Source organism: Glandiceps talaboti, chromosome 2 (assembly GCF_964340395.1).
Source record: "Glandiceps talaboti chromosome 2, keGlaTala1.1, whole genome shotgun sequence".
In the NCBI taxonomy this organism is placed as follows: Eukaryota; Metazoa; Hemichordata; class Enteropneusta; family Spengelidae; genus Glandiceps; species Glandiceps talaboti.
In genome coordinates this window covers 31,815,163-31,838,683 of record NC_135550.1, presented here as the reverse complement: position 1 = coordinate 31,838,683, position 23,521 = coordinate 31,815,163, and the positions used below count along the sequence as shown (strand labels likewise).

Here is a 23,521-nt window from a genome sequence, read left to right as displayed (position 1 = left end):
GAGCTGTGTTCAGCTTTTCATTTTGGTGTCCGTTGGGATTCTAAATGGAGTCGTGTTAGCTTTTTCATAGTGTTTAGCGTTTCGATGGACACATGTGCACGCGGGGATAGTATATATATATTTTACATCCATAAACATGTACTTTTCGTATCAACGATTGCGTTTCAATTGAAAAACCGCGTTGTCATACATTTTAACGCCGATATATTACTTAGATAGCGTAAAAGTGCACCAGTTTAGTGTGTAAGTTTTTAAAAGGTTACCCTCTATCAATATGTAAAGTGACTTATAAATTTGGTATTCGTTGAGTGCGACTCTTTCAAATGATTTCGCAATGTGTATAATGAATTTGAAATTGTCACTTTGTGAAAGGTGACTATTATAGAATTAATACCAAGTTATTTATCCAAGTGAGATGGCGATATAAATATGATAATATCATGACTTACAAGGACGCCAGGATTTAGTTGTTAATAACTTACAATGCAAATTTGTTGGAGATATATATCTGACTACTTGTTAAAACTCCTTATTTCAAAGAGACGACATGTTTGGCGTAATAAATCAAAGTTTATTAACACGTTTAGGATAACTTGCATGAATATGTGAACCTAAAGTTACTTATAGTGAAAATATTTACTTCTCCTCTATAAGTTAATATTTACTCAGCTGTATTATCCAATTATTTAATGTGTTGTACTTCAGGGCAAACAAAAATTAAAAAAAAATTACACTGTGGAAGGTGACTTTTATCAAGACCGAAATAATTTGATAATGTTCATCCAATACGACCCACGTATACTATATAGCTAAATCTTTATGCCTCTGTCTGTCTGTCTGTCTGTCTGTCTGTCTGTCTGTCTGTCTGTCTGTCTGTCTGTCTGTCTGTCTGTCTGTCTGTCTGTCTGTCTGTCTGTCTGTCTGTCTTTGTCTCTGTCTCTGTCTGTCTCCCTCCCTCTCCCTGTCTCTCTCTCTGTCTCTGTCTCTGTCTCTCTGTCTCTGTCTCTGTCTCCGTCTCTCTCTCTCTCTCTCTCTCTCTCTCTCTCTCTCTCTCTCTCTCTCTCTCTCTCTCTCTCTCTCTCTCTCTCTCTCTCTCTCATGTGTTGACACCATTAGCATATTTGGTGTTCGAATATCACCTGAAGTCAGTCGTAGTCAGTTATAAACGAAACGAAATAAAAGCATTGGAAACAAGCAATAAATGTCTGAGCTGAGTGTACGTCTTAATTTGGTGACAAATGATTGCTGTGGTATAATTGTTCAACATCCAAGAAAAATACAGTTATGGGGGGAGCACTATGTCAACACACAACTCGATGTCATTGGAGAGAAATTAATTTCTTGTCTGTTTATTGACAAAGGCAACGAGTTCCTGTTGCCATAGGCAACTAGAATTTCTACAAGTAAGACTTTACAGCTACTGAGTGAAAATGTCAAATTGTTATGAAGTGAAAACACTATTAATAGTGAATTCATAGGTTGGGCTGTAAGTTTACACATACTAGTATAATGGATTGCATTCAGAAGGCAACGAAGCACATCAAAACCAATTCATTCTGAGTGGAAAATATTAAGAATTGAATTCCTTCGGTCTGTAAGCCATATCGTATGGTTGGGAACACTTCGTTACAATCAACACACTGAGTATATATATCTTTCATCTTTTTTGAGAGAATTTCTTTTTCAGGTCACCTCGGCGGTACAAGACTTATACATATATATATTGAGTTGTTTACATTGACGTAGAATCATTATGATACTTCGTAGAACTTCCATTTAATTGAATTGGTCCTAACTTGATTGATTCAACCTCAGAACACTTTCACTATAATAGTGGTGGTCTCTGAAATTCAGTGACATATAAACATGGATGCGATGCCCACGCTCAATCGTGTCAAAGACTAGAGTCACTCACTTTATACACTGTTGTACCATATATAGACAAGATATGGTTGTACCACTGACATCGTAGTGAAATGAGTGACGGAAAATGGCAATGAGGTAGTAAAGCGCGACACAAAATTGTGTCAAAAGACGGTCAGAAGAATGCACACGTAACGTACGATAGGCATAAAATGATACACAAATTAAAGTCAAGTTGACACTTATTTATACCACGGCTATTCGACCATTCACGAAAAATACATTGACAAACCTACCAGTTCATATAAATACACATGAAATAGAAGTAAAATATTTCACCCCATCCCCTCTCCCCCCCCCCCCGAATAAATTAATTACCATCATTAGTAATCTAAATTCACAATCAGCGTAACCATGGTAATGAAAGAAATCAAATTGCAATAGAATATTAAAGTCTATCTGGTGATTGAAACATACATCCCTCGGTGAAATAGAGTCATTATGGCGTCCCATCGCTGTAATATTGGGACATCATTCGGTTGGTCTAATCAGTTTTGCGGATGTGAAGGAAAGTGACATGAGGTTCTGTAATCAACGTAACAATCACAAAACAGTGGTTTAACACCTGATCAAACTGAAGCCCAGGTGGAATGACCACATGGCTTAATTTATTGAGTTTGCCAAGGTCTGAATTGTTTACAACTTGTGCAATTTAAAACATATACCTTGCATCATTAGTGAACAGTGACGGAGGACATTGTAGAAACATTCCAGGCCAGCAAGGTTAACGCCAATGTAACCAAATGTTATATGAACTTAAAACAAGATTTCAGAGAATCGTATCACTGTCACTTTGAAAACGATTGAACATATGTTCACTCGTGTATCATTAGATGTTAAAGGAACATAATTCATAATTGTTTACATGGATTTAGTTTTAACGTAACGGCTGTTCTTAATGTCAATCACATGTATATCTATGTTAAGTCTGTGAATGTAACATGATTGCTATAGCACATATTGATGGCATGAACTGGATAGGAAATAGGTCGTAATAAATTGCACCCATCGACCATCTCATCTCCAGTTCCGTCTATTCTCAAAGTAGATCAAGATGACTGATAAAATTGAAGTTGTGTGCATCTGTTATAAACTTCAGATTATAATTATCTTTCAAGTGCAAAAGTACTCAGGTTTTCCGAAACCCTTTCTGTAAAATCAACAGTAACGAATAATGTTCCCTTAATAATTGCTTGTTTTCCTTTGAACGATTATTCAGTATGTCAATCGGAATGCACCGCTATTTGAAAGTAAACTTAAAATACGCCAACATCGTCTGATATAGACACCGGGTCTTCTCTCAAGTCAGTTTCATCATATGTTATATACATAACCATGTTTCAATAGTTCCATGTACTACTTCACAAATGTGAATAACAGTTAATGTTTGATTGGCAGTTCTTTTTTTACGTTTGATACTGAAGTACTGGTGCCGTCAGGTTATGGTGCGTAGAGACCGTTGAATTCATTCTTAATGCTGACAAACTCTTATTGTACCATTCATCCTCATGTGACATGTCATTTCTCATTCCCATATTGGTGGCGGGTGCCATGGGGGAAAACTGCGCCACTGGTGCGTATGCCGATGACGTCATCTGTGGGTAGCGGGGACTAACCGAGTTCATGTTGTGTGGATACTGATAACCACGAGTCGAGGTAGTTGGATAGATATTCCGCATCATTCCGTTGCATGTCGGAATTACTGGAGACAACGACTTGGCTAGTTGTTTCTCTTGTTTGCGGTACTTGGCCCTCCTATTCTGAAACCAGACCTGTGGGCGTAATCAAACAAATATCTATGTCAGAAAATTAATAAACTTGAATTAATCGTAAAATAGAAATATGAGAAGACGTGGGTTAATATCACTGTGACTATAACGTCACTTACTTCCTAAAATAGAAAATTATGCAAATCAAAATCATTCCTCATGAGCCCAGAGATGTAAAGTAACCGTTATTGTTCCATGCAGCGTAGGGTCTCTCTCGTTGGGACTTTAACGAAGAAACCAGACATCGTTACTCAATATTTTTCTTTCCCGGTACAACATTTTTTTCCATTTTTTTTTTTGGGGGGGGAGCAAATTTAAATAAACGTAAGTATTCATGTTACGATAAGTCTCTTGCACAAGAGACTTAATACTTATACCCTCCCCCCTCCCCCCATAATTAGAAACTATGTTGTGTCGGTCATGTAAGTTTGTACCTACTTCGTGTAAGTACTTTGGTATACAATTTATCAAATTAAACTTTTATACCATAGTAATATTTCAACTCAGTCTATTATCTGTTAAACCGTATGGTTTGTGTGGCAAATTTCGACTAAGTCGGTCGATTGAGTCCAAACACTTCTCCCTTACAGACACACATGTTAAGTACAATGACTGCAGGGAAAGTCTCTAACCCTTAATAATAAATGCATTAGAAGAAAAATGTAATTTCTGATTTTTATACACTTAGGTAGGACTCAGCGTCAGTACTATATTCAAAACACACAATGAACCCTGCAGGAAAGGATATTTCTTTTCAGAATATCGAACAGAAACCTTAACTAAACCGTACCCTGGGACGGAATTTCGGAATATTTTTTTTTACAATTCGGCCATATTAATTTAGTGATAGCCCTTCTCAGTACCCGATGGCCTCTGTATGTATTTGTCTAAGGATGGAAAGAATCCAATATCCCACAATCAATAGATGCATCATAACGTAATGACATGTTAGCTGTCAATTCAATTCAATTGAAGGTAAATTGTTGATTCTGACAATCCTCGAACAAATATATATTTTAGAGATGAAATGTAGTATTATTTGCGAATCATTTCAATGTATGTATGCTATATGTGTACGTGTCCAACCCTATTTTGTTTTGGGAAATTTTGCAAAACTCAGTAAATAAAACAACATGGTAGTAGTCTCTACACATTCACAACAAGTACACGTAGTATAATTGCATATCAGTAGCTAATAGTCCAAATGTATCATTAAAAAACTTACACAGCGGGAAAAATTAGATATTAAATCAATATTATTAATCAATGACAAATAACCGCATATCATTATTATGAAATAGCATCCTAAATACGCATACATCTGGTTGATAATTTCATAAAGTATTTACACAATATCCGGAAACATACATAAATTGTAGATAGTGCAACGTGTGATTGTTAGCTTTCCAAATAGATCACGTGACCTCTAATCCTGTAATCCGGTTTACAGATAAAAAACTCTTTCAAGCTACTGAATGGAGAGCTGACGTCCTCTTGTTGATACTGTTAACAATGACAGCGATTTTCTACACTCTAATACAATTATGATTAAGTTTCTTAGAATAACATACGTGTGTATGTAAGAATATCGCTTTTAATTAATCACACAAGACACAGTCGTTATGTGCAGACGTTGCGCACTACATGTTCTCAGATTCTGGGAATATTTGTTCGAATGATGCGACAGTAGTACTTGATGAAAACTAACTATTCGAATCGCTATGATATGATGCAAATCTGTATATGTACATCAACATCTCCTGACGAGTGATTTACTCACGAAACAGGCTTGTAGAGACGAAAAACCCGACTTGATTTTCTTCTACCCTCAACATATATATATATATATATATATATCTGTAGTATAGAGATGAAATTGTCGGCATGGTCACATTAACTGAGACATCTGTTCGTCTTAGAGTTTGATGATAACAGTAGATGACATATGGGGGACACAACGGCAATACGGACTTTTAAACTGCTGTCATGGTACAACCCTCTGCATTCGCTTCAATTACTGTACACCTCTGTCATCTTGCAAGTACACGACAGCTCCCTTTCTACTTTCCATCGTTCCATCTCCCGCGTGACTGACTAGCAAGATCTCGAGCTCGCAGTCGCAGCATTATTGCCATGTTACGGGTATCGACCGCGAGAATTAACCGTCTCACGACTCATCTATTTTTAACGCCAAAAAATATACAGGATTTCCGACAAGGTGTTATTAATACAATAAATGACCTCCGAGTGGATGGATGCCACGAGTCGCACACAAGACTGCAGTGTAAGTGGTATACAACGCTCAAATTCATTTGATGGCGTCAATTCAGACTCAGTCAATGGAAATGGAATTAGACACAATTATATTATCATTTGACTTTTACAATAAGGTAGTAGCGGAGAGAGATGGTGATAAATACAAGTGGGCATTGGTGTTATTTATTGACAATTTAGCAGAGAAGAGTAATCGCTGTAATAGAGCCACTAATAATTATTGATTAGATTAAAAGTCTCGATGAAGATTAAATTCCATTTGACAAACTATATGTGAAATATATTTTGTTTAGTCTGATGGGTAATGAAAACCAATCGGTTTAACAGTGCGTAGATCTAAATATGACGGCTATATGTATGAGTAACATGTAAAAAGTCTTTTATATTGTTTTTCAACATTCAGTTTTTCACGGCAGTTGTGTAGAAAGTAGTGGAAAGCAGATCAACAGATTTTAGAGACGGTTTATGCCTTAATGGTACTATTGAAAGCAATACAAAAGAAACAGGTCTCAAAGCGACTGTGTTTTGAAGCATAACTGGACCCCTTTGTTCTTGCCTATTTACACGTACATCAAGCAGAGTTACTCTGTCCCCTACTTGCCACGCGACATAAAAATCAATTTTTAACCCCTCCCTACAATCGCGTGAAATAAATACAGGAATACGGATTTCCACACACATCATTTTAAAATACGTATTATTATTGGGTACTGTGAATGAAAGTGGACCAGCACGGTGTCAGGTGAAGAAATCAATAGTTGCATATAAGAAATCTATAAAGTATGCTATTATTTATACATACTTCTAGATTATTAGATTATCGAATCGATTGAAACTTATTGGACCCTATTTACAACCTTATTAACACGTTTGAAAACCACGATAGCAAAAAAAGTATTATCGACGGTGAGTGGCCATAGAGTGACAACACCCATCACAAGATGGGATGTGCTGTGAAAAGCGGTGTTTTCTAGCACTAGTAGAACTTTCTTGTTTTAACTTGACTAAGTTGTTTTTACATCTGAGTTTATTTCAACAATTACAATAAAAGTTATAAGTGAATATTATTTTCATCCAGAATGATCATGATATACTGGGAAGACGATGGATAAAACTAAGAGTCTCGGTTGATGGTGAAAAGTGTCTTTGTGAACTGCCGAGCGGAAAAGCTTTAGAGATACTCCATTAGCCCCTGTTCCGAAACTATCGCTGAGAGATACCAAATTTGTCGACTGGGAGTTGCATTTACACGGAAACAGTGGATATGTCAGATTTAAAAGCTTTACTATTCTAAGGTACTCCTCCCCTTCAATTATGCAAATAAGCCGACGAGTACTGTGCCACGGTTTCTGGCAAAGCCTGTCAGACTCAGAGAGAGCGCGCGCTAGACTCAGCACATTGTGCTGGACCTGGATATGTGTAATTTTTTGACTAAACATAAGACAGCACCCCTGAGATTAGCAGCAGTAAATGAAGAGTGGCAGTTCGCTAATAGACCTCGGCTCTGTTCAGTTTTCCTTCAAATTACCGCTGTGTTACCCTGATCAAGGGTATTCAGTCTTTCATCAAACTATTAGTCATGAAATACAGCAATTATCCCCCAAGGCTACGATGTCGAATATTAAACACGTCTTAAACAAATATTGAGCGAAGACGGTGAGACCATGACACACGCCAAAAAATCTCCCAAATCCTGCTGAAGGCAGGCAAGACTTGTCCGTTACCCACATGCGTTGCCGTAATCATATTCAATTTACAAACAAAGTCAATTCATTAAAGTTACCCAATGTTACTTGATTTGTTGGACCCTGTTAAACGGCTATTTTGATAATTTCGCCCAAAAGACTTTCAATAAACTTAGCGTTGATCTGGTTAGGTTTGAAAACCCAACGCACGTTGAGTGAAATGGGGAAATAGAGTGGAGAAATTGATTTATGTTAAGGATTGTCGTATTTCGACCTATGATGGCAATGCAATGCCAGCTCTCATAAGTAGAGTCATTTAGTGTGATGTCAATTGGCACTATTTAGCCAACTAAACACGGACACTTCACCTAAATCTGTCGTTTTACTAAATACATTTAGATATATCCAATATTTTGGGAGGGATTTGATTGACGTTTAAAATAAAAAAGCCGCGATTTCGTTTCAAACGGTACTTGTCACGGTTCATTATCAGGAGATCGACTATCGAGCATATATAGCGACTTGATTTTTGTGAAACTGACACGACTTGCATGTTTCATGGAAGCTTTAAATCGGAATCTGTTATCCACATTCATGTTGTTGATACTTTCTTTCATTTCTGTCAATTTCAGTGATTTATTAATTCTTAGAATCATTTTCCCACAAAATCTCGGACATAAAATGCACACTGGACACACATCTCCTTAACGTCCTCGGTCGATCAAACTCTATTGTAGGGCATTATAAGATCCATCCGGGTGAAATATACATGAAACTTACAAATTCTAAACTTGTAGATGTTAAAACTGAATTAAAACGTAATGAATCATGACGTTAATTAGAAATGACACACATGATTGTCACTACTAGGTATGTTTCTTTTCAATGTAATAGCGTGACTAAAACAGCATTTCCTCTTTAAGTCTTTGATCCATTCAGCTTTTCATACATACTTTTTCCAACAAGGTTAAAGGTCACAAATGTATACTCCTCTTCCCTGTACATTTCACTTGCCCGTAATTACGAATACTTCATTGGTTGGAATCGATCTTTTTGTTATGGAAATGAACAACATCAAGTATGACAATCATGTATTGGCAGATTGGTTGAGGTATGAATCATTACTGGTGAATTGCAATGACTGTATGAGTGAAGGCAGGTTTCAACTTCACTGAGCCAAAATATAGCAATGAACTTTAATAAGAAATTAGACTTTTTTTCTTTAAAGTGCTTTGTTCATTTCCGTTTTCAGCGTTGTTGGAACAATGTTCCTACACAGTGAAGACTCAGCTGTTGTAGAGAGACAAGAAATCTAAGTAGCAACTTGAACCTGTCAAAAGTCAAAGAGATCTTTATATATTTTCACAAAGCGTATTAATTTCTTTTCGTTTGTTCTCGTTTCCAAGGCGATGTCCCTAAAGTAAAATCTCGCCACTGAATGTTTTTTTGGAGTGACCGGATACAAACTTGGACATTCGACAAGTCCAACTATGAACCTAACGAAGTTGATTTTGAAAAATGGTTTTATAATCCTGGATTTAGAAAAAAATCGGCTTCATATCTGACTTTTTGCAGAGAAACTTTTGCTGTACATGAATTCGATGTAAAGTTTTGTGATATACTTGGTGTGTTTCTTGCATCGCTCAGATTACACTATTTTGTAGTTTCTGTATCATAATATAATCCTACATTCGACAATTTCTTGATACAACGATCGATTGTGATCTAGTACCAAGTATTCTAACATTTACAGTGTAAAACTCCAAATATCATCTTCAGTTGAAGTATTGATAGTACTATTATCGTCTCATACTATCATGTTCCTACTTGATAGTTCATGGTCGACATGACAAACTTGTCCTTGCGGAAAATGGTAACAATAACACCGGAATGAATCAACACTTCACGTTCCCCGAAAAAAAACGCCTTAGCCTGATTTCCGACATGGTAGAAATCCTGTATTATAAACTAAGTACAAATTCAAAGACCAAACCGTGTTTTATTTCCAGTAACATCATTACAAAAAATATCGATACACAAGCTTTGTGTCATCTCAAATATTGGTCGATTGATGTGCTAGATATATCGGTTTTTACCCGAATCATAGACAAAGCCATCATGTATTGTTGAGTCTTGTAAGTTGTACCATGTACGTTTTGTGTTGTAGATATTTCATGCTTTATATATATCAAAATAGACATATTCACATAATTTATTTTCGCTTAATTATAAAAAAAATCACTCATTGGACTGCTAACAGTCGATTTCAAATTCATCATTTCTTATTTTTACATATTTTGCACCCAACGAAGCGATGTATGCATTTTTCTACAAATTAAAAGCCGTCCGGTTCATCGATTCATATCAGTGCCATTGTAATAACTACCTTACCATTATCTAGTATCATTTATTCATAATACTATCTTCTAAATAAATGAAATTAAAGACGGCTTTTTAAATGAATAGTTTAAACAGAATAAAATTTCAACAGCTTCGTAAATAATTTATTCAATAATTGTTTAATACATGAAGATAATGTATAACAAGCAAATTTGGCAAAATTTGTTGAAATATTTGTAGTAATATTCGTTTACCGATTTGCGTTTGAAGATTAAAAACCAGATAAAATGAAGTAATACCTGAAAGTGTGTTGTCATAAAATTTGCGACGAGTATCTTCATTTGACATCTGCTACTCACTAGTAAAGGTCTTAATACTTCTATAGAGTTGCCTACTGTTCGACCACTGGAATTTGATTAGATTAGTTGATTGATTGGTTGGTTGGTTGGTTGGTTGGTTGGTTGGTTGGTTGGTTGGTTGGTTGGTTGATTGATTGATTGATTGATTGATTGATTGATTGATTGATTGATTGATTGATTGATTGATTGATTGATTTATCGATCGATCGATTTAACATCAATCAAATGAGTGTTTACCTTAGTCAATGTACCTGTTTTGAGGGGGCGGGTATTCTAGATGTGGGCAGCAGAAAAACATTCTCGTAAACTGGTTTGGCTCTATATTGTGTTTTTGACATGTGTAGATTGTGTACGATTTAACGTTAATGCTGGTGATTTGATTTAGGTGGGTAAGTCTTCAGCCAGCATGGATGATGTGATATAAATACATCGACCAAACTTAATTGTTCTTTAAACAGTACAGAAGTGACTTAAGAAAAAGAGTGAAATGCAAAATAAATCAAACTTTCAACGGTCTTTCATTTATAACGGAAAAAGTTTGCTACTTGATATACTTGAAATATGTATCCATCTTGAGAGTTGAGTATAAGTCTCGGGGCCAATCATTTGTTTTATCTAGCAAGTCAATAGTCATGTATCCTGAGTGAGTTTGATACTGGTAGTTAAATAGTTTTCAAACATAATTCCAAGATAAACTGTCAATTCTGTCACAATTTTACTAAAACAGTTGGCAGATTTTACCCTAAAAGAGATTGATCAATATGTAGGGAGGTAGCAGCGCTAAATGAAAGCGTATTTAGTCATTGGGTTAGCACTGTGATAAGTGAATCGTAGTGACGGACAAAAAGAACGCAATTCTCTGTGGTAAAGTTAAGGCCGAGATCCGACGGTGTTCCATTGTCTGTCACACAATAGCTAAAACTATCGTGTAGTGTACACACAATAGAGGGGCATTGCAGATCTTTCATTTACACGTGCGCATAGTTTATATGTATCAGACTGAAGAGTGAAGTGGCAACCCAACCTGTTAGGAACAGCACTATGTACCAGAGATAAAAGAACTGAAAATATAGATTTTTGAATGTTGTAATTTGAAGTTTGGAGTTATACGTTTAAATTCATAGCGGTGACAAGTCATGAATTTCAGGAAAATTAACAGCTTTTAAATTTCATTGTTTTAAGATAAATGAAATCACATTTAGGGCCAAAACGCCGATATTTTTTTTTTTCAATTTCAAAATTCAAATGTTCTCGCTTGTAATTAAACTTTCAAGAAATGTGAGTCGGGGTTGCACTAATTAATAATCAGTGCTTCTTAATTAAACTTCATTTTATTTAAACTCTGATTATAATTGGCAAAATTGCAGACAAAAATGTGGAGAGCCGAAAACTAGAAAAAAGAAAGAAGGCGAGATAGCCATTTATCTATTAGAACTGTGAGTCTTATCATCAGGGTGAAATGTTACACAGCAGATGTGACGTAAGCCGTCATTCAAATTGACATGTTCATTTCATAATGCTCATTTACACATTGATCAGGCGACGGGAGCGAAAGCTAAAGACTTTCCTCGGGTTAATAACACTCAATAAAGAGCAAATATGGATTTAATAATCACATGGTTATTATAAATTTAATATTACATTTGTTGTGTATCTTGTTTTCACTCGGTAATTGCCTATGTAGAGACCTATTTGTCGCCCTCCATTTAAGGATTCAACCTCGCGACTTTTTTTAAAAGCCCCGCTATTAGCTACGATGTTTCCGCACTAGTACTTTCCATGCAAAAGTACCCATTAGCTGACATTGCTCAGGAGTGGTCGATTGTTTCAGCAGTATAATGAAGGCTTTTCTCTGACAGTACACTCGACGACTACTTCTGGTCGGTATGCATTCAGTTTCGCCGCTCATGCCTACCCCCTCGAGACAATACTGTGTACAATTTTCTGGAAGTCTGGCGACTGAATCGTTCATCATTGAAACTCTAAAAAATGTATTCAAGAGATACATTGCAAAATAAAATACAATGGAAATGGAACTAAAGATAGATAAGCACTTGCTTCATTTCGTCACGTGTACTTAGGGACCATTTCAAAAATCCTATGAAAGTTAAAAGTTTTAGGGCCTACTATTAGGTTTAACGATTTTAGTTACTTGAAGAATTCTAAATGTTCTTTTTTTCCCTGGAATTTTTTTTCGTGTTTTTTTTATTGACCAATTATCCACAAATAAAATTAAGTTGGTATGTTTACTAGAACACTGAGACGTTTTCGATAACGTTTGGTAGACATGCCACGGTGGATGTGTGTCTGTGTGTGTGTGTTGAAATCCAATGATGACAACACTACCAAACCTCGAGTCGCCATTATCAGCTCAGTTGAGAAATACAAGGCAGATTGAAGGAGACCGGTTGTGACAGTTGTACAGCGTGGATGTTTTAATTTTGAGCCGGCTAAGCTAAGTAATCCCCGAAGGAAAGTAAGACGATCTTCGCGATTATCACAGGTATTGATGTCAGTGTTTTTACTCACTGTAAGTAAGAACTTAGATGTTTTAATCGCCGGCTAATATCGAAACCAAATACGTACCGATGGACTGTCATATAATCAACTTCTGCTATCGTTGGTGTGATGATCGTGTTACTTACCTATTAATTGCAACTTCGTAAACTATTTATTTTCTCCTTGGACATGATTTATAGCAATTCGTAGATTATAGACATGTATTGAACGTATAGTGAAATTGGTAATCACATATTAGCATAATAACATTTGAAACACCAATGTATTATATATAAGATAAAGCCTTATATTGTGAGCATTGTAAAAGACCTGTCCTCGATCATGCGTAACAATGAATGAATTGGTAGATGCAGAAACGGGCGGTTTACACTTCTCATGTGTTTTTTCCAGTAGTATTTTGAAAAAGTTCTCGAATTACGATGTATATTGAAGCTTTGATTTTTTTATTTCTTTGTGTATTCATATGCATTTATTGTAGTGAATGTTTTGTAATGTATGTATGTATGTATGTATGTATGTATGTATGTATGTATGTATGTACATGCATGTATGTATGTTGATGGCCTAGTGTTTATATTCAGTTTCGTTTGTTTTATTGCTTTGTTGGTTTGGATATTTTCTAGCTAGACGGCTGGACGATGTTTGTAATCTTTCAAGAACTCAGTGTATTACATTGCACACTTTTTAAGAAACCCGTGTCTGTACTTTGAGTCAATTTGTTTAGTTTGAAACTACATCGTCTATATGCAAACAGTCGCTGTTCAAGTTACTTTTTTCCGGTCATAAGTCACGACCTATAAATGCGTCTTCAGTGTAGCGCATGTTAAAACGTATATATATACGATATCAGATACGATACATGGCATCAAATAGGAAAGATTGCAATCAGCATCAGTGCTTAACAAGAAGAAGCGTGTCAAGTCAATGCACACTTCAAACCGGCGATTTCTCGAACTTTCAAGACCCCGTCAAATCATGAGTGAACTAAGGCCACACTGTAACGAGACGGAGAAGTAACAACAGAACACTGTTAGGAACAGATCTAGCAGAGTGTAGGCGGCTTGTAGAGAGCTCGCTGTAATGACGTGAATTCGATTTGGCAGCTCCGCATCCGGTGCCCATGCATTACCTATAGGAGAACTCCTGGGAGAAGACATACATAAAAGACTCTTCTGTGCAAACATTACTTTACCAGGCTATCCTGTATCAGATGCGGTCAGTGACTACTAAAAACAGTCTGCCATTAAAACACCCTCTATGACTTTCCTTTTCTTAACTCTCAGGAAATATCTGACAGGTAAAACAATAATCGTACACAACAATAGTTCGCAATTTTAGAGTACACATGTTATGTGTCGCATCTGAAAAGGTCATGCCAAGACAAAACAATTCCTTTTCAAGATATGTCAACAAGAATTATCAAATTTCTGTAATAAATGTAATGGGTATGTTTGTGCTTTAAATGACTCTAAATATACCTTTTCGAGAGATAGAAACTTACAAATTTTTTGTCTCAGGGATATTTTGGGCTCTAAATTAATCAACATTCCACAACGTTGAATTCAATTGTTGACATGTTGGAAAACGGTTTTTAACAAATCTTAAAACACTGGATGCAAAATTTGGGTGTTTTCGTGCTCACAGGTTTTTAACGAATCTTAAAACGCTGGATGCCAAATTTGGGTGTTTTCGTGCTCACAACGAATGTATTCATTTTTTTTAGTTTGATATTTTACATTCACGATTTAGTTACTGTTAGTCAAATAAAGCAAGCCAAAAAAACTACATTTGAATCTTGAATTGCTGAACGAAAACACAGCATAGCTATATATGTCAGGAATATCTGCTTTAAATATTATCATCGAAACTACCCCCCACCCCCACCCCACCCCAGAAAGTAGGAATAGATGATATGCACAAAAGACATGAACTATACTGCATAGTTAATAATTGGAAAAATCATTTGTGAAATGGCGGAACCAATAGCAGGTCAGGATACTTTAACCACTATTCAACACTCCCCATCATGCTATTCGAAAAAAAATCGAAAGGTAATTTTCATGATTTTTGTAAAAAAGAATTGCACAATTAAACGCCATTTTAGATTCCAATTAAAGAACTGTAATTCACGGTTAATGAATTGCTACTAATAGTTTTGGCTGAAAATGATTGCAGTTACTTAAATTCACACAGAAATTATGTCAAACTTTCCCAAAGATGATTTATTGTTCATGCTCAAATTGTACAGTCGGATAAGCTGTGTGTGTGAAGGACTCTTCTTACTCGTTGGGTCAATGGCCAATTAAATGTGATTCACAAAACCAGAAGTGTTATATATAGAAAAAGTTTCTGGCGAGAAATAATTTTACCATGTCAGCATGGTCAGTTGCGTGATTTGGCTTACTGTGGCGACTGTTTTCTGCTAAGGCGCCAACTATCCTTAATCAAAGTTGCGATGTTTTGCTAATTCCGTACATGTACTTTTTGTTTTACTATTTTTTGTTTTATATTTGTTTTAATTTCAATTTGTTTTGCAAATGTTATACACTAATTGTTTTTAAATGAGATTGAAATTAATAAAGCGCAAGAATAATCCCCAAAGGTATATGGACTTATAACAAATAACTGTACCTGGATTCTTGCCTCGTTTAGTTTGGTTACACGGGCTAACTCTTCCCGGCAGTAAATGTCAGGGTAATGGCTCTTCGCAAAGGCTGACTCTAATTCTTGGAGTTGTTCTTGGGTGAATGTTGTTCGATGTCTACGTCTTGCCGGGGTTGGACACGTTGTACCCGATGAACTGCCGGTAATTGAGGTGGAATGAGTCGGCCCAGTCGCCGTCCCGGCACTGCCTGTCGGTGCAGTTGCACTCGGCGCCGTTCCGTCGCTTGGCTTCAACTTTTTGAATGCGCCTTCAGGTCCTTCGCCTGTATGAAAACATACCGATAACAACACATTAGGGATGAATATTTTCAAAACGATTCCAGATTCCAGATTCCAGATTCCATTCTTAATATAGAGTAAAATATTGCGACAAATGTTGTATATCTTTAGTATTCAAACAGAAACACTAATCATCAGTGGCGAATCTTTGGGACTATTTCCATAATTTGAGCGGAAAACCGCGCCAGATTATATCTGTATTCTGCTCATTTTAGATATTCAGAAAATAAGACAAATGGTACATTAAGAATTGATTGAAATAAATAATAACAAATCTAACTCGATGAAATACATGTCGTTTTCTGAAGAAAAAAAAAAAAAAATTCACATTTAAGTTCACGACGACAAGGTTATCTTATATTACAGAACACCGAGCTGTGATTTGACGTATGGTTTAAGGATGGTACATCATACAGTTAATAGTTGGTTTGTTTTTTATCTTTGAGATACACAAGACAGAAAGACTTAATTCAATAGAAGTTTGATAAAATTTAATCTGTCGTTAAATTGAAATCGATACCGTGGTTGGGAGAACAGAAGCTTTTTAAAAGTAAATACACAATTTCACTAGTACTCTGCTGTCCATTACAACTATGTGAAATTGGAAATTTATCAAATTTACACTGATTCTCCTTAAAACAGTTCTCGTTTATTAATTTCCCCTTTCTCTGGATTTCGTGGAATATTGCCCCCGTTATCGCCTCGTCACACTGAGTGAGGATTTCGTTGAGTTCTCGTGACGACCTTTCCTATAAAACCTCAGATAGATCCATACGACACGGTGACAGATCACGTTTGAAAGGTGAACACAGATAAAAACCCATCTCTTTCAAATGAGACATAAGACTATCATATTGTCCATTTCATCAGTTATTTTCTCTGTGGATTTCAAAACGTATCTGCCTCCTCCATTAAGGGATCAAACTCTGCTGTATGTTTTCCATTAGATGTGGTTAAGCGTTGTACCTACGCGCTCAGCATCACTAAATCGTATATACGTGCGTTTGAAATGTTCCGTGGTGAACTTCTTTTTTGAAAAAAAGTAAGATTCCTATCAACCCTTTCAAATAGTTTTTTCATTTCGCAAGAGAAAAAAAAATATTAAAAGAAAGCGCATTTACTTTTAATACAGCGGCGAACAGGGAGTCGCCAAAAGCCGGGTTAAAAAGAGAGTTAAATAAATGCCTTTTCACAAGAGAGGCATGAAAATTTTATGCGCTGAGACTTCGAAGCGCCCAACGGCGGCTGGCACACAGACTTCGCCGCAGATAATGGCGTACAGATTCCCTAAACATACAGCTTTGGATAGCAAATAAAGAAGGAGATTTTTTCAACTGAAATGCGTTAACACAACTACGACCACATTTTCTCGTTTTCATTAATAAACTACACCAGACTGAGAGCTGTAAGAAATGTTAGATACAAACAAACGTAATGAAAGACTTTGAAGTATGTGATTCCCTATACATACATACATACATGTAACAAACTCATAAGAAACATTGTGAGAAAACAACCGAAAACACAAATTTCAAGACAAAACAAACCCCAGGCGTATTAGACAATAAACGATGTAAGCGACCTGCTAAACATTCCGTTAAAATCACTTTTACAATGAAAAGCCTGAAGAAATACAGGAAAGAAAATTAGACAAGAAAGTTGATAGAAAAAATGAAGTGTTTACCGGGTGGTTGGTATGTTAGATAAGGTGATACTGAATATCCAGAATCAGTGAAATCGTTTGGTTTCAGCATAGCGTGATTGTCATCCATGGTGTTACGACTGATTTCTCAAAGACTAGTCTCTGACTGGCACAATTTGATCAACTTAGCCGACACTGAAGAGTCGAATCTGGATGGCAATTGGCCTACTACTACAGTATGATTCGTAACAGGCTATATGTTAATGCCAAACCAGTATCGTACACAACGCGCCTGCTCTGACAGCCAATCCACGAAAATTGGATCTGAGGCTCCTGAAATTTTAATGACGACATCAAAGTTTTATTACCATTAAAATGCCACAAGAGAGGATCAAGCTATGGCCGTATAGCATGTGAAACATTGAGTGGGGGAGAGTGGAAACAGCGACAACGACCAATCACCGCATGTGAAATCGACATTATACGAAATCAACACAATATTTTGATGGCGGAAAAACGCCGAGGTGGCTCGACTTTGACTCGACTCTTCAATAAAACGAATTCCAACACTTCTTTGCACAAATGAAACAACCCTAATTCAGATTACACCATTCCCGGCATAGTAAATTTCATTTACAGCCAAGACCCGTCAATCATACTCTTACAAATGATGTGAAAGATGAATAAAGGGAAATGTACATTGCTTGAACCACGGTGATTGAACAAAAACATTCCGATACAGTCTATTCGCACATAAACCATAATCGCAATATACGATCACATATCTAAACAGAGTATGATATTTTATTCATAAGAAAATTTAAGAATAAACGACATGAAACGCCATAGAAACTGATTTCATTAAGTGGCATCAGACCTCATGACATCAGCTACATGAAAGAGACTGCCACTGTTGATGTTATTGGCTGACTGAAGCATTGTGCGGCCAACAATTTCTGTGTTAAAAACTACGGCTTATTTTCTAAATTCATTTTATTTCAGAAATGAAATTATTGCTTATTAATTTAAAACATCAGTCCTCAATATTTTGGAATGTTTTAGGGATGAAGACGGGAAAATTAACAAAAACCGATATCTTCAAGTTGGCGCAAAACCGCTGTAATGTAAGTATTATTGCCGTTAATGTTAGAGAGAAAGACAATTTCCAAGATTTACCAGCAATTTTGTGTAAGATTACATTTGTGTTGTCGATGTGTATTCATAATTTACATCAATAACTGTTGGGACCTTTATCCTTTTCTTGGGGGGGGGGGGGGTATTTAATAGATACAAGCAATATATTAGCTTATTGTCTGATAGACATTTGAAGGAACAGAACATACCGCGCTACCTATCTCTTTAAAAAATGCGAAGCGGTTAGCGATAGAAATATCAAATATATACCTCTACATTTCACATATTTCCACATAAGGTGCAGTTTTAAAATTAGAGAAAATTCTCCTGTGTATTTACGTTTTTGAACGTTTTAATTAAGCGATACTTTAGTCTGTAATTAAAACATGAGTAGTAACTCGTGCACACACGTCAGTTTGATCAGACCCAATGGCAATGCTGAACAAGGCTGCGTGTTGGCATTGCTCAAAACAATTCTTTTGATATCTCCCAGTTCAAGCGGTTTGACAAGCCATTGTATGAAAAGAATACGTTTTTGTACAATAGGGGACTTCATCACTGACATTGACGTCTTTCTGTGGATGGTTTTCTTTCGATAAGTTCAATAAGTGTAAAAATCACAATGTGAGTTAAGTGAACACAAATCTATATCAAGTTAATCCATACCTTATATTTACTATCATACCGTAACATTGTTTTCTTGTTATCGATATCGCCCTCTTCAGAATCTATGACAATTCTGTAATTTTCTAGTTTTGTACTTTGAATAAACATTAACGTTATTTACGTAAGATAAGAACGAATGAAATATTTCGTTGAACCTTGCAATGCCATCAAATAAAGGACCAAACACACAGCGTGTTAGCTAGTGACGCTCAATACCTTAGTTGTAATGTCTATCTTCATTTCAAAGACGCTAATTAAATCTTTAGTTCAATTTTCTCGATATTGTTTCCGAATCTTCCTTTCTTTGTTTACGTGTCTTTTCTAAACATCTCTTTTAAATAAAGAATCTGTAAACGCTTGTCTCCTTATGCCCTGTAGGGGTATACAGCACGTGTATAACGGCAGGGTAGTAAGTTTAGGCCACACGACTGACGAATTAACCCACCAGGTTTGCTAACACAAATAAGGGTGTCCACGTGTTGTGAAAACTAGCTACAAAAGTGTAGTTTTTTTCCAACATAAATCAAACCTCTACGTCTTTATCTTGATGATGGGACAAGTTTTATTTCTTTGAACAGTGTTTGTACCATTATCTAAACCAGAAGTAAGATCTTTTGCTATAAACAAAATAAGCAGTTATTTTGTACTAAATGACATCACACAAACCAACATAGCATTACACTCTTTGCTCATACCCAAACTTGTTTGTTCGTTGGCTAAAAGTCCATTAAAATTAATTACATTTCATATCTAAATACCAGACGCCGGCAAAGTTCAGGGGTCAGTGCACAAATGCTACCATGCAATCCCCAAGATCCCGCTTTCCTTGAGTTGATGATGCTTCCCTTTCTCGTTTGTCTTAAAGAATAAGAATGACGAAAAAAACGCTTCTCGTTTTTTTTATGTGTGTTTTTTTTCAACCGTGTGTAGATAAGTCTGCATACAGTCTAGATCACGAATAAAGGGAATGTAATAAACCCTTGGTGGGGTTTCATTATTTTGATCTGGCCTACGTATTATTGTATATTTGATGTAAGAATAATTTCAATGTCAAAGAGTTAAGGTCTGTGGTTCACCCAAAATCTTATTTACAATTCAGACCACCTCTCCTGAAAGACTGTCTGGAGTGCCGCATAGTCCGATAATGTCAGACCAGCTATTAACTTTCAATGAGTGAGTTCTAATCAAAAGTAGGATGCGCAGCCAGCGGCTGTGTTTTTAGATCGGGTTACCTATACCGTCCTGTGAAACGCCAACTGGTATCAATCTCGCGGGTAACTTGTTGTTCGTTTACCAAAGAAAAAGTCAACTTTTTTTCCTCAACTTTCAATTGGCCAAGCTGGCATCTTCAATGCTTTCGTCAAATCACATTTCACACTGGATAGAGTATTTTGTTTTTATTCACTGACATTATTATTAGTTATTTGAATGCAAACAAGCGAATCATAGCACTTGAACAGGAACACAGGTAAATAATAATAAAAGTAATAACATTACATGTGTTGTAAGTGGATTACGGTGGAGAGGCATACAAACATTTGTGTAAGACCGAGACGAAGCAGAAAAAAGAGGTGAAAGTGGTTTCAAAGGTACATTAAGTGGAATCAACTTACATAGAAACGGTTTCATTGTGTTTCCAAAATTCGGTTAGTCTACTACACAGACTCCACGAAGTACCTGCAAAGGTTACGTTACAATACACACACATAGTCAAGTTTGATAATCTTTTTATCGGACATATAAAGAATTCAAACCATTTTCCACAAGATGAAGTGTTCGTATTCCTTACCTGTACCGGTGTCACCACTTAGCGACCGGGCACTATCCAGATACAAGGCGGTGAAATCATCACACTTACGCTTGCCTTGACTCTCTTCCGGGACCCTCTGTTCATCAGTCATCACGGAAAAGAAAGACGGGTGTGGCGTGGTCGGGAAAGACGGGACGCTACTTCCAAAGAAATCCAGAGTGATGCTGTTAGGATGGCCTCCGTTGTACCTCGCAAAAAACTTGAAAGGGGTCTAATGCAACCTGTAAGCCTGTTCATTCACCATATATAAACGCCTGCGGTCAGATTCATGTGTTTTGGACTCAACCAATGGTGAGGATCAGCCCCCTTCATTACGCACCAAACGATGCTATTGGTCGTCGCCTAATTGGTTTCAGTGTAGCACACCCACAAAGTGGGGACTGTGTGTTTGACTCCTTAGTTGCCAATACCTGCCATGTACGTATTTAACGAAAATCGGCCTTGGGTTCGCTGCAGGCTTCTTTGTTAAGAACTATCGACGGAGAATGGGGTTTTTACACAGAAAAGAATACTGCGAGCTCTCAGTGGCATTCAAACGTACAATGGACCAAATGTCACTAAAATACTACTTAACTGTTTAGCCCTGCTGGCTATTTTCATCCATACTGCACTTTTCTCAGCTCGGAACTTCCTTAACTTTTTAGGAACATTTTTTTTTTGTCTAATAGGAAAAGTATTATATATTGATCTCGAGGACATTGGTGTACAATACGCCATTATTTTGATTCTGTAATAGGGATTTATAAAAACAAACGAACTTTATCATTCGCCACTTAATAACTTTAGTTGATAAAAAATGGTAATTCTACAAGCGATCCTCTAATTGTGACAAGGCAGAAAAATGGTGATAATCAGCGAAATGTTTTCCCGTGTTGTCGTCAATAAGTGATACTGTTTTTTGTTTGTTTTTTATTTCTTTTTTTTTGATAATACAACAACTTCCAGTTTGTGAAATTGAATACTAACTCGAGACGGAATAATATGGAAATCATTTACAGTGAAAGTTGACAAATGTGAATTAATTGTACACTTATCAGGTGTCTGATTTTCTTTCGTTCTGGTGCGGGTCCGAAGTCAGTCACGTTCCGAAAACATAAATTGCAGAATCAATTTAGAAATTGAATAGAGCGATACATTTGAGATCTCGATGGGAATTACGGTGCCCGGACTTTCAGAAATTGACATGGACACACGGAAATGGTGTCCAGGGAGTATGTCACTATGCATCAATGTCGAAATGTTAAATGTGTGACACGTGACAACAACGGGACGTGTTCTGTTCTAATCTTGTGGTCAATGCAATGTACGAACATTCGAGTATATAAATTTTACACACAAAAGAAATATCGTAATATTGACCATCGAACTTAAGAATGTGGCTTTTATATATATATATTTTTTTCAAAAAGATGAAATTGGTGTAAATTTCAGTAAAAAGTAACACCCGTACACATCACATCAAATTAATAATAATAATGATAATAATGTTGGTTTTTACATAGCGGTTTCCCACTTTGTGCTCAAAAGCGCTTTAAAACAAACGCCGCTTATATGAAAAATATAGAAAGATAGAAATCAGCTATTTACATTCATTATATCATTAATGATCATATTTAGTGTGAATACAAATAGTACACAGTAATTAATCATATAAATATGAAATAACGTATTAATTTCCACAATTATTAAATTAATGTTACTCAAATATCAGCTTTGTATTATTCATGATATACATTTGAGATAAAAGTTGTACCATTATATTTAGCAAATTTCTCATATTCAACTCTGTATCTTGTATATTTCAAAACCTCGCAATATATATGAAACATACATAAGCTTATCTTTGATGTTTCTCACTTGACAATCATGAAAATCATATATGTATGATTTATATTAACGACTTTAGAAAGTCACATTTAGTGTACATTTTAATATTGAACCATAAGAATTCATATACAAGTATATCATATTGGGGTTTTTTCAAAATCTGTAAATTATGTTCAACTTATAGGGCCTAGATTAGAAGATATTGATTCTAAATAGTTATTAATATTAATTAATTTATCATTTTAAGGTAGATTGATATAAAATCAGGATCCAAGAATACATCATATGAGATCTTCAAATTTGATATTAGGACTGTAATAAGTAACCTAAGCTTATATATTGTGATGTAAAATATGTCAATGTAGCTTTATCTTGCCACGCTTCTTTTAAATCAACAAAATTAAAAAAAAAAGATGAAAAATTCAGACATATCTGACTCATCACTACAGTGATGAAATTGACAATCTGGTAAAACTGACAATCTGACGATTCTATTTCATGTTTTGAAATGGTCATGCCTAAGTAGCCATGTGCGATTCATCGGATCAAGTCTATCAATTTGACGTGTTATCTGACACCAATTATCAGATAAGTGAGATCAAATTAATCGATATCGATCAATAATCAAT

The 23,521-nt window shown here is 35.9% G+C and overlaps 1 protein-coding gene across 1 annotated transcript; it reads right to left on the bottom strand.

Moving 5' to 3' along the window:
- Window positions 1–3,329: 3,329 nt before the first annotated feature.
- LOC144453660 (homeobox protein unc-42-like) lies at window positions 3,330–21,156 on the bottom strand. Its single transcript, XM_078144989.1, has 3 exons — window positions 21,045–21,156; window positions 15,502–15,797; window positions 3,330–3,695 (listed from the first exon to the last, which is right to left on the bottom strand). Exons 1-3 carry the CDS (start codon window positions 21,154–21,156, stop codon window positions 3,330–3,332), a joined length of 774 nt encoding a protein of 257 aa, XP_078001115.1.
- Window positions 21,157–23,521: the final 2,365 nt, after the last annotated feature.